This window comes from Myotis brandtii, unplaced genomic scaffold (assembly GCF_000412655.1).
Source record: "Myotis brandtii unplaced genomic scaffold, ASM41265v1 scaffold344, whole genome shotgun sequence".
NCBI classification, from domain to species: Eukaryota; Metazoa; Chordata; class Mammalia; order Chiroptera; family Vespertilionidae; genus Myotis; species Myotis brandtii.
In genome coordinates, this window is record NW_005363247.1 from 6,826,662 (window position 1) to 6,839,318 (window position 12,657).

A 12,657-nucleotide genomic window follows, 5' to 3' on the forward strand; every position below is an offset into this window, starting at 1 on the left:
TCACTTCATTCTGATGGGGTGGTCATAATAATCTGGCCACTCAGTGTGTGTATGTATATATATCTCTTAAGTTCAGCAATTTTTAAATTTTTTACTAGTTACCTTTTCTTACATTAAATTAAAATTTAACATAATATTTTAACTAAAGTTGGCATATATACATAATATATTCAAAATTTATTTGACTTATAGAATTTCTATCTTTCTTCTGTGTGTGGGGGGGGGGGGAATATAGGAAATATTCCCCAAATATAAAAACCTGTTGGAACTCCTATGACTGAGTTAACAACAGGCTGAAAAATCTAAAATTTCTCCCCAGTTAACCCCAATGTCTTCACCTAGTCCAACTCAGTTCTCTGGTTTGGCCCAGGGTATTATTATCCAGCCAGGTTTCTCTCTCATCAGGAAGAGAAGAGGAAAATTAAGAACAGTCCTATTTATGGTCCTACATCTACCAACTCATTATTCAAAGAACTGTAGAACTTTTGCCATCAAATGAATGCACAGAGCCTACTGTAGTATTTAAAATGTCATGACCAATGTCCATCTTGCCACCAGATGTGATGCCAGCATTGTGAAGCTTTCTGGAGACATTCATTTCATCAGGCACGAGTACCGGCAAATTGAAAAAACAATTCAAGAGCTCATATCTTCCCTAGAAACTGTTTCTAAGAACTTGGATATGAAGGTAACTGAAAATGATGGAATTCTTATATTATGTGTTACTGCCTAAAGATCATTATAGTTTATCAAAATGCTCAGTCAAGTGATAATTGTTCAAAAGAACGCTTTACTTCCAAAGGATTTAAATATGACAGCTCGTGCCCACACACCATGAGTACTGTCAGTTCAATCAACAAGCATTTAATGAGTGTCCCCTATGTATCACCGCATCCCCCCATCAAGTACGCCACTCGATTCTCCTATTGCCATTGCTTCCTTCCGCTTGGGTTCCCCTCAAAAACTGTAGAACTGGGAATCATAAACAAAAGAATTTCCCATGGCAGCGATTATTATTCAAGTTCCAACATAAATGTGAGTTGATTACATTACATCCCTGCAATGGGTATTATCTCTTACAAAATAATATACAAGATCACTGGCATGGATGTTAAAGGCCATCTCTACACTGACCCCTGCTTATCTCTTCAGCTCACCCTCTGTGCCTCCTGGTTCACCTTTTATACCCAGTGATACTGACCTACCTGCAAGGAGGTCCCCATTCCAGTATTACACGGCCTCTATCTTCTTGTGCAAAGTCTCTGTGCCCCACTTTGTCACATGCCTGATGTGAAACAAGCACATCTCTTCTAAAGTTGTTTGAGCAGAACGAAGTGGAATTTCTTTGGAAATTGGGGATGATGAAAGTTTGGTGTTTGATTATTTGCTTATTTGCTTCTGGGAGCTGGTTTATCAAGAGCAGAAGGTTCACAGGAGTACACAGCAGTAGGACTATGTCCACGTTTACTCCAGTCCCCTGGGGCCACTTGTCCACCCCCCTATGCACCCATCTAATTATTCCTAATCGTTTTTTCTGTACTCTCTTCCTTTTTCAAGGTACTCAATTCTGTTGACGACAAATTTATCTCTGGTTTTCTGATTTAATACCTAATTACTTTTTTCTTAAGGTTTGACCAGAATTTCTAGAACATCGTTAAATAAATGTTGTTATAGAAGGCAAACTTATTTGGTTCCTGATTTTTGCTGTTTGCTGTTAGCTGTTGATTTGATATATTTTTAACCATGTCAAGAAAGTATCCATCAATTCCTACTTTGTTTTCATTAGGACTGAACATTTAATTTTACCAAATGCCTTTCAGACATCAACAAATGTCTAAATCCCCATATTGATTGTTTTTCAGTTTGGGTTTGTTTGTTTATATTTTTGGACTTCTCGTGTGCTGTGTCATTACATTTCCCAATAGTAAAACACATTCTTGCATTTCTGTAATAAAATCGATGCAGTCCCTGTGTAGTATTTGATTCTGTATCTAAGTTCAAAAGCAAAGTGACACTGGACTGTAGTTTCTCTCCTTAGTTTTTTTTTTAAAAACAGGTAATGCATACACATGGTCCAAAAATCAAAACTATATAAGATAATGTATCCTGAGAATTTTCACTCCTACCTCTGTTACCAATTATCACATTCTTTCATGCCTCTCATAAGTAATCATTTTTACCAGTCTATTTGGATCCTCTCAATGTGCCTTTATGCAGATACAAGCAAATGCAAATATACATTCTTTGTTTCCCCTTTATTACACAAGAGATAGCATATTATAAATATTACAATGCATCATCTCTTTTTTCCCCCTGAACAAATATATCTCGGAAGTCCACCATATCAGGACATGGAGAGCTTACTCATTCTTTTTACACAAGTGCATACTCTTCCTTTGTATATAACAGTTCATTTCACTCTCTCTCATCAGGGACATTGGTTCGTTTCAATATTTTGAAACAATGCTGGAATGTATAACCTGGCACTTAAGGCATTGTGTGTATGAAAGATAAATATCAGAAGTGGGATTGCTGGGTGAAAGGTACATGTGCTTGCTATTTTGAAAGACCTTGTTCCCTGCAGGAGTTTTAACATATTGCACACCCACCAGCAATAAGTAAAATGTTCTATATCCATTGTCTCACCAATGACTATTGTTTGACTTTTAAATGTTGCCATTCTTATAGGAAAAAGAGAGCATCTCTGTGTTTTAATTGGCCTTTCTTATTATGAATGAGATTTAGCATCTTTTCCTATATTTAAGAGCTATTTGTCTGGTTTGTTTTGTGTTTTTTTGTTTGTTTTTTTCAGTAAGCAGTCTGTGTCTTTTATCCATTTCCCTATTGGCCTAGTTTTCTTCTCAATTTCTAGGAGATTTTTGTTTTTTTGTTTTTTTATATGAGCTGCAAATAGATTTTCCCAGTTTGTTATTTATCTTTTGACATGCATATGATCTTTATCTGTAGCTGAATTTGTCCATCTTCTCTATTGTGGCTTCTGGAATTTCAAGTCACAAAAAGAGTTTGCCTATACAAAGGCTTGAAAGGATTGCTCATATTTTCTTCTAGCATTTTCAATGTTTTATTGTTTTCATTTAAATACTTGATCCATTTGAATTTTTCTTACTAATAGGATGTGTCTTTATTATTTTAATTATTGAAACCTTATAGTTTTTTTAATGTCTGATAGTGCTAGTCCCTTCCATTGCTTTCTTTTTTCCCTTTTCTTGGTGATAATTGTTTTTGCACATGATTTTAAAAACAACCTAATTCCAACAAATAAATCAACAAATACACTCTGCTTTAATTTTATTGAATCATATTAAATTTATAAATTAACTTCAACATTGACATAGTCATACTGCTGAGTGTTTTATCTAAAAATATAGAATGTTTCCCGTTTGCTCTTATACCCGTCAGGAGGGGTTTCAAATCTTCCTCATATGATTTTGGTATCATTTCTTCTTAAATATATTTCAAGATTTTATTTTAGTTTATTGTAATGGGGTTTCATTATATCTTCTGACTAGTTGTTAATTTTATATTTGAAGGATATATTGATTTTATTCTCCACTAACTTAGTGAATTCTCTTCTTGATATTAGTAATTTTTCAGTTTTTTGTTTTCCCAGACACACAATCATATAATTTTTAAATTTACCACATCTTTTTCTATTTTCCTACAAATAATTTTTCGCCCTTTCCTAACTGCTTTTATTAATAACTCCAGTACAATATTTATAGTAGAGCAGGGGTGGTGGGCTTACTGCTTTTGTTCCTGATTTTAACTGAAATTACTCCTCTGTTTCCTTTATGAAGGGGAAGTAAGTTTTCTCCATAAACATGCTTAATACACAACTATTCCTATTTTATTAATGTTGTTTATTTTTTAATCAAGAATTATAAATGTTGTTAATGGCCTTTTCAGCATTTGTGGAGATAATCATATGAGGTTTCTCCTCAGTTTTACTAGCATAATTATTCATATTAATATATTTCTTATTATTAAACGATCTTTACTTTTTAAAAAAATAAATTGCACTTGATTATATTTTTTTATTCTGCTGCTGGATACTGTTTGCTGATATTTTATTTAAAAATCTTGGGGGACTGTGGGGTAGGGGCCGATGCAGGCTGGGAATTGAAGAGCTTCTGGAAAGTGCTCTCGATGATTTCGATAAGGCCAGACCCTCTCCAGGACCCCCTCCTACCACCGCGGCCCCTGATGCTTCAGGGCCCAGAAGAGGTCGCCAGGAGACACTGCCAAAGATGCCCTCTTCGCCTCCCAAGAGCAGTTTTTCCAGGAACCATTAGACAGTGAGCTGGCTTCCCAAGCCCCTGCAGAGTTAGAAAAGGCAATGAAGGAGTTGGCTGAGGAAGAGCCCCACCTGGTGGAGCAGTTCCAAAAGCTCCCAGGCTGCTGGAAGAGTGAGTAGTGATGTAACTTCCCAACAAGAATTCACTTCTTGCCTAAAGGAGACAGAAAGTGGACTGGCCAAAAACGCCACTGATGCAGAACTCAGGCATGTCAGAAGAGGAGCTGGCCAAGGCCATCGAAGGGCTAGGCATGGAGGAAGGGGGTGGTGAAGGAAACATCCTTCCCATCATGCAGAGTATCCTGCAGAACCTACTGTCCAGGGAGGTGCTGCACCCATCACTGAAGGAGATCACAGAAAAGTATCCAGAATGGTTGCAGTCACCGGGAATCTCGACCTCCAGAACAGTTTGGAAAATACCAGGAACAGCGCAGTGTCATGGGCAAGATGTGTGAGCAGTTTGAAGCAGAGACCCCCACAGGCAGTGAGGCCACTCAGAAGGCTCGATTTGAGACAGTGCTGGACCTGATGCAGCAGCTACAGGATTTGGGCCCTCCTCCAAAAGAGCTGGCTGGGGAGATGCCTCCTGGCCTCAATTTTGACCTGGATGCCCTCAATCTGTCAGGCCCACCAGGTGCTGATGGCGAACAGTGTCTGATCATGTGAAACACAACACGTTTCCTCCCTGCTTGCCAGCCATGGGGACCGTCTGGAGAACCACCAGGAGCTGAGGCAGAAGTGTTGTCGTGGGAGTGGTCTGCCCGCTGCCCTCTGTCATCCCACCCAAGATGGTGCCATACCAACTGAGGCTTTCCCCCTGACTTCCTAGGAATAAGATCTGTTCTGCAGGCCATTTCTGTGAGCCCTTTTGATGTGGTTCCTGCTGCTAGCAAAGGCCCAGCTACCTACCAGGTGAAGGCAGGCATCCCTTGTTCTATTTGGCCACAGGGATGTTCACCGTTGTACCCAGGGTCTTTGTGCCTTGTCTCCATTCCCCTTTCTTGATCCCAGAGAGCAAGGACAGAAGCTTGTACTCTTATTTCAGTAGTTCTCTTGGGCGGGGCCTTTGGAAATGAATGAGGAGAAACTTAGCCTGGGCTGGAGCTACAGGCCTGTCACCGTGCCCTCTTGCCTTCAGGCAGACCTTTCTGAATTCCCTGACGGGAAAGGAAGCAGAGCTTTTTGCCTCTATTCACGGTGGAGTTGAGAAAGAAGCCCTGGGATTCTCCTCTCTCAGGTGCTGAGTCCTCCACTCCCTTTTTCTTTCTACCATGCTATGTGGTCAGGGTGAGCCAGCCCTTGACCTTCCTTTGCCTCTCTTCAAATCTCCCCTCTTTCAAAAATGCCTGTTTATCTCAACCCTTCCCTGAGCCCAAACTGTGACAAAGAAGGGCCCATCCTGTTTCCCCTCATCTAGTCCATCTACCATTCTCACTAGCCCCCTCCTCTCTCCTTGGCAAACACATGTGATTGTAATGTCAGGTCTCAGGAATGAATGATTGTTCTTCCCCAGATACATTCTGGCTTATTTGAAACAACTCCTCTGAGTCCCTTGATTTGGGAAGTGGTTTGGGAAAGGGCAGGGTGCAGGCTGAGTCCTTTTTCCAGACTAATAAATATTTAAGTTAGGAGAAAAAAATAAAAATCTTGATCAATGTTTATAAATGAGATTAGTCTCTGGGGGTTTTGTGCAGTATTTTCAGATTTTTGTAATTAATGTTGTACTGACTTTATAAAAATATTCTTTTCCTTTCCTGCAGTTTGCTTTGCTGTTCATTTCCTGACTTTTTGCCTTAGTGTATTTACATTCTTTCTTTTTTAACCGATATAATCATTTATGACTGCAAATGTTCCCTGAGCATTCATTCATTCCTATATCTCCTGGGGTTTGCTATGTAATGTTCTCATTATTGTTTCCTAGAAAGTTTGCAATTGCATATCGTGCTTTTTATTGAATAGTTTAGAGGAGTTATTGTTGTTGGTTTTTTCCCCAGTAAAGAATTTTCTGTTTTGTTATGCTAGTACTCATTTTTTATTTTATTTCGTTGTAATTAAAATTTGTTATATGCTGGCTTTAGTTTTTGGAATATTTTGAGAGCTATGTGTGTGTGTGTAGCTGGAGAGTAAAATTTTGTACATGTTCTAAAAGAATGTATGTTCAGTACTTTCAGGGTACAAAGTTGAGTTGAAATCTATAAAAAAATAGCTTATTTGTTAGGTCTTTTTATCCTATTTTTTTTGTATCTCCTTTTTCTGTCTCAGATTGAGAAAGAGGAATTAAAGTATCTTATAATTATTGAGTTTCCATTTCATCTATAATTTCAGCTTTGTAAATGTGTTTGCTATGTTATTTGGATCATAGATACAGTGGGGCCTTGACTTACGAGTTTAATTCATTCCTAGACCGAGCTCATTAAGGAGCTCGTTAACTCAAATTACTCTATCAACTCAATGCAAAAAATCGGCCGAGAGACAGCTGGTATCTCAAAAAACTCGTTAGTCAGGACACTCGTAAGTCAAGGCCCCACTGTATCTATGATCCAAATAACATAGCAAACACATTTACAAAGCTGAAATTATAGATGAAAATTACTCTATAACTCAATGCAAAAAATCGGCCGAGAGACAGCTGGTATCTCAAAAAACTCGTTAGTCAGGACACTCGTAAGTCAAGGCCCCACTGTATTTATAACTACTTCATCTCTTCTTATTCCTAATTTTAATGTTTTTGTTTTCTCTTTTCTTCATGTTTAGAATATAACAAACTTTGCCTATTACATTTTCAAAAAAAACAGCCCTTGAATTTACACATTAATCCCATAATTTTTTGTTCCTTAATTTTTTAAATGTTTGTATATTCATTTTATATTGCTGCCATAAGAAATCAACCACACGCCTAGTGGTTTATAATAAAACAAATACATTATCTCCGTTTTTGTAGGTCAAAGGTCTTGGAGGACTAGGCTGGCTCCTCTCCGAGGAGCGCACAGGCTGAAACGGACGTGTCAGCAGGGCTGTGTTCCTTTCCGGAAGGCTCTGGGGATGAGCCCTCTTCTAGGCTCATTCATAAGTGTTTGGCCCAAGTCCATTTCTTGAAGTTGCAGGTCTGAGGTCCTTGCTGGCTCTCAGCTGGGGACTGATCTTCCTCCAGCTACCTGCCGACCTTCTGATGTTTTCAATGTCATCTCTCTCCAGCAATAGCAGATCAAATTCATCTCACACTTCAAATCTCTGACTCCAAGTAGAGAATGTTACCTGCTTTTAAGGGGCTCAGGTGGTTAGATTGGGCCACTTAGAGAAGACAGTATAGTCTCCCCATTTCAAGGTCTGCAACCTTAACCACAGCTGCAATTCCCTTTCGCCATCTAACATGACATAGTCACAGGGCCCACAGAGCGGGCATAGATGTCTTTGTGAGCCATTCTGCCTTCCACAGTTAGTCAGCTTCTTCCTCCTGCTTTCCTTTGGTTAGGTTTATTATCCTCCTTTTAATTTTGTGGACGGAACGATTCGTTTGTATAGCTTCACTCTGCCTTGTATAATTATGGAAACCTTTAATACCACAAATTTACCTCTATAGATGTTCTGTGTCCTTTTGATATGTAATGTTCTCATTATTCTTTCCTAAATTACAATTGCAGAGTTGATTTATTCTTTGACACTTGTGTTAGTCCTGTGAGAAGTAAATACCATTAAGGAATTACATGTGCAAGAGATTTATTGAGAGGGAAAAAAAACTGAAGGGAAATGGGGAGGGAGCAGGAGGAGATGGAGATAGATATCAGACTGCAATACAGGTCCGACTTCTGTGAAAAAGACGGGGAAGGAAGGCCTTAGACCAGTGGTTCTCAACCTTCCTAATGCCGCGACCCTTTAATACAGTTCCTCATGTTGTGGTGACCCACAACCATAAAATTATTTTCGTTGCTACTTCATAACTGTAATTTTGCTACTGTTATGAATCGTAATGTAAATCTCTGATATGCAGGATGTATTTTCATTGTTACAAATTGAGCATAATTAAAGCATAGTGATTAATCACAAAAACAATATGTAATTATATGTGTTTTCCGATGGTCTTAGGCGACCCCTGTGAAAGGGTCGTTCAACCCCCAAAGGGGTCGTGACCCATAGGTTGAGAACCACTGCCTTAGCCTGAAACCCCATGTTAACTAAGTTTCATCAGGTTCCTCGAGCCAGTCACTCATCAGAGGAATCCTACTCAGGCATTGGCTAGAGCAGCCAGTGGGAAGTGTACATGGTGATGGGTTTTAGGCTCAGCAGTCAAGGTCATTGGCCAATTATGCTCCTTGTAATAGGAGATCCGAGAGGCACATTTTCATGTGAAACACTGGAATTTAACAACATAATTAAGTGGGGGGTTTTATTCAGATGATCAGAATTTTTTTCTTTTTACTTATTTAGTTCTAGTTTCAGTGCAGTATAGTTAAAGTTAATGTCTGTGCTTTTTCTTCTTTTGGAATAATTTGAAAGTTTCTTTATAGCCATGTGTGCTTGGTTATTGCTAATGTTCAGTGGGCACTAGGAAAGAATAAATGTTTGCAAGTCAGATTGCTATGTAAATCTACTAAATAAACTTTTTGTTTTTCATATCTTTCTATATCCTTATTTATATTGTACTTATTTGACCAGTAAAGAGTCAAGAAAAGTCATTTAAGATCACTAGTATATCATTTCTCTTAGTTTATCCTTGTAATTCTTCAACTGCTAGTTTTTAGTTCAAAATGTAAGGTAAATATAGGTTCAAAACTTTATTTTTCACTGTGGATTCTACTTTTAATCTATAAAAGTGACCACCTTTGTTGATTTAACATATTTTGCCTTGAATCATATTTTATCTAACAATATTGCCTGGCCTGCTTTCTTTTTCTTTGCTTTTGCCAGGCATGTACTTGCATATTATTTTTACTGTTAAAACAATCCTGCCTTTTAGTGTGCCTCCTATCAAAAGCCTGTTTTAAATGTGTCTCCTATAAATAGCCATCCATGTGCTATTGGTTTCCCACCCAACATTTATCTCTTCCAACCGTCCCATAGTTCCCCCTTTCTCTCCTGAGAGAACTCTGATTTTGTTAAGTGGCCACTCTCCTCCAGGTGACCCTGTGTTGCAGGACGAAGTCTGTGTGGCCAAAGCCAGTCATGGAGCTTCATTCCCCTTAGCAGTGATTACTTCAGGCCTGATTATGTCTAGATTTTCCAATCCAATCTTTTTACCTAAAGGAATGTCCTCAATGTTTCTGACATAGTAGAAGGCACTCCCATCCTAGCTGTATGTGCCCTACAGTCATTTCACTTGGGATTCACTTGTGCTCATGTCAGAATCCCTCCTGGAAATTCCTGAGGCCTCATCTTAGGCCACCACTCATGTGTGTTTTTCTCAGACCCTGATTGTACATTTAAACACGTATTCAATAAGTATTTTGTGAATATTTACCATTGGCCATCCAATGTGCACTGAGGATATAGTGGTGATAGAGGACATAGTGGTTTGCATTGTAACTGGGAAGACAAAGTAAAGAAATAATCAAATTAACAAATAGTTAGCCAGTGTGCATCAGTGGTTGAGCACCAACACAGGAACCAAGAGGTCACCGGTTCGATTCCCAGTCAGGGCACATGCCCAGGTTGCAAGTTACGATACCTAGTAGGGGGCATACTGATCAATGATGTCTCTCTATTTATACACTTCTCCCTTCCTCTCTCTCTAAAAATCAATAAAAACATTATTTAAAAAAGCAACAGCCGAAACCGGTTTGGCTCAGTGGATAGAGCATCGGCCTGCGGACTGATTCCGGCCCGGGTTCGATTCCGGTCAAGGGCATGTACCTGAGTTGCGGGCACATCCCCAGTGGGAGATGTGCAGGAGGCAGCTGATCGATGTTTCTCTCTCATCGATGTTTCTGGCTCTCTATCTCTCTCCCTTCCTCTCTGTAAAAAATCAATAAAATATATTTTTTTTAAAAAAGCAACAAATAGCTAAACAAACTAATGTCCATAGTATGCTTTTATGTATCATTAGGCAGCCTATTATCAAAAGAATATTAAAAGACAGCAGAATGAATACTCCACTTTTCTTTCCCTGGAGATGGTTCTATAATTATTGAATCATTCCTTTGAAAAAAATCATTTTCAAATGAAAATGTGTTTTAGACTGAAGTCTGCTTCCTGGCTCCTTTAGGAATGAAGTATGATTAATGTAAGGGCTAGTGGTTTTGTTCACACACACAAAAAGTTCCTTTTTGTACTTTCATTAGGTAATGCAGCTCTTAGGAAAGATAGAGGCTTCCAATTCTGAACAAACCTCAAATTTAAAGATGGTCCAAGGGGATTATCGCCTTGAAATGAACCTTTTGGAGTTCAAGTAAGTAAATGGAAGATATTTAATTCTGTTAAATGCATTCTAAAGTGTTTTGCCTAATGAAAACATTGGCATTAAATAAAAACCTATCCCAAAACATAAACCTGGTCTAGAAATAAAGCAACGAAACTGATACAGAGAATATCTCACTAAAGTAGCTTATGCAATATTCATAATAAAAGAAAAAATATTAATTTCATCATTCTTTTTGTTTGCATCATATCTCAACTGAATTAATATACTCACTCAGATCTTTCCCATAGAGGAATTTTAACTTATCATCAATTGTGTATTAAAATGCCTCAACCTAAAGTACTATTGAATAGACATCAATTGCACACGATTATCAATTAATTTTTAAAACAACTTTGATTACAAAAGCTTTTTAAAAAGACTCTTCTAAGATTTTTTTCTAAGACCTTCAACTTGCTCCTTTACATTATCCCTTTTGAAGGCCGGTCTCTACCCCATCTTAAATTGAGTTTTTGCCCTATATAATGGAGAAAGCAGTAAAGGAGACAAGAATCCACAAATATTCACATTTCTGGCCTCCTTATCCTCAAATCTTTGCTTGTTTGAATGGCCACATTTCCTGGGACTCTGGTGCAGGCAAAGGAGCATTCTAGTCACTTGGCTGATGCTGCCTCGCAGCCCCTCCTACCCTTGTTCTTTTTCCTGTCTATCTCACATCACTTGGATTTAATGCCTTGACCAAATCTGGTATTCTAATAATACTCAGCTTTCTCCATTTTCCCGCCCCATCTCTACCATATTTCAAGAAATCTAAGTGCCACTGACTATAGATGTACCATATATTTTTGCACCTCTGTGACATGGAGCTAACAATTAAGCCATGGTACACCTAACTTTAAGACACCTCCCAATTTTAGAGATGTTAAATTGGGAAATGTGTCCTAGGAACAGTACTCATAACTAAAGCTCAGAGAAGAAAATGTCTTGAGTAAAGAGAAAACACCCACTTTATTCAGACTCCAAAAAAGCATTTTATGTTCTTAAGACCTAGCACAATGATAATGCTCAATAAATATCTGTGTGGTACTTCATCTAATTCATTTAGCTTTGAATTAAGATAGAGAAAAATGACCAAAGAAAAGTAGAAAAGTAAACCATTTCTAGAAGTACAGTTTATGAACTGATTGCACTGGGGGAGAATGAGACTTATAATCTGAAATGAAAGACTGGCTTAAAGAGATGAAGTGTATTAACAACTAGGAAAGAGGGGGAAAGGCAATGTTTAGGATCTAGGGCTAACTGCTGTACTGGTGATGCTGTGTACTTTTTCTGTCTTTAGTCTTGTGGGAAATTGGCTTATAGACAAATAATCTAAGTAGTTAAATCTGAATGTCGGCAGTTTTTGTAATAGCATAAACTTGAATCTCTCACTTGAAATAATGAAGTTTTAAAATTTCATTAGTATTACTGTAGGTTATAGTAAGTTTATAAACCAGATTTTTCCCCAGCAAATATTTATGAGTTCTAATGAGTCAATTACACAATTGACTCTTTTTTATTTAAACTTTCTCCATAATTTTTAAATTAAAAAGTAACCCCATTCGACCCAGTAATCCCACTTCTGGGAATATATCCCAAGAAACCAGAAACACCAATCAGAAAGGACATATGCACCCTTATGTTCATAGTAGCACAATTTATAATAGCTAAGATTTTCAAACAGACTAAGTGCCCATCAGCAGATGAGTGGATTAAAAAACTGTGGTACATCTACACAATGGAATACTGGGCTGCTGTAAAAAAGAAGGAATTTTTACCATTTGCAACAGCATGAATGGACCTGGAGAGCATTATGCTAAGTGAAATAAGCCAGTCGAAGAAAGATAAATATCACATGATCTCACTCATATGTGGATATAATCAGCCGTGGGCAAACTAAAAAAAAAAAAAAAGCCCGCCCCTTTTTATGTAATGATTTTTTCTTTGATTT

At 38.0% G+C, this 12,657-nt stretch overlaps 1 protein-coding gene and 1 pseudogene across 1 annotated transcript in view; both read left to right on the forward strand.

The window, feature by feature from the left end:
* Positions 1-12,657, forward strand: part of FAM81B (family with sequence similarity 81, member B) — a 54,487-nt gene that overhangs the window by 32,425 nt on the left and 9,405 nt on the right. Inside the window, exons 4-5 of the mRNA XM_014543938.1 lie at positions 559-688; positions 10,591-10,697. Coding sequence (XP_014399424.1) covers positions 559-688; positions 10,591-10,697 — 237 coding nt within the window. The remainder of the gene's footprint in view (positions 1-558; positions 689-10,590; positions 10,698-12,657) is intronic.
* On the forward strand, positions 4,105-5,012 carry LOC106726981 (annotated as a pseudogene).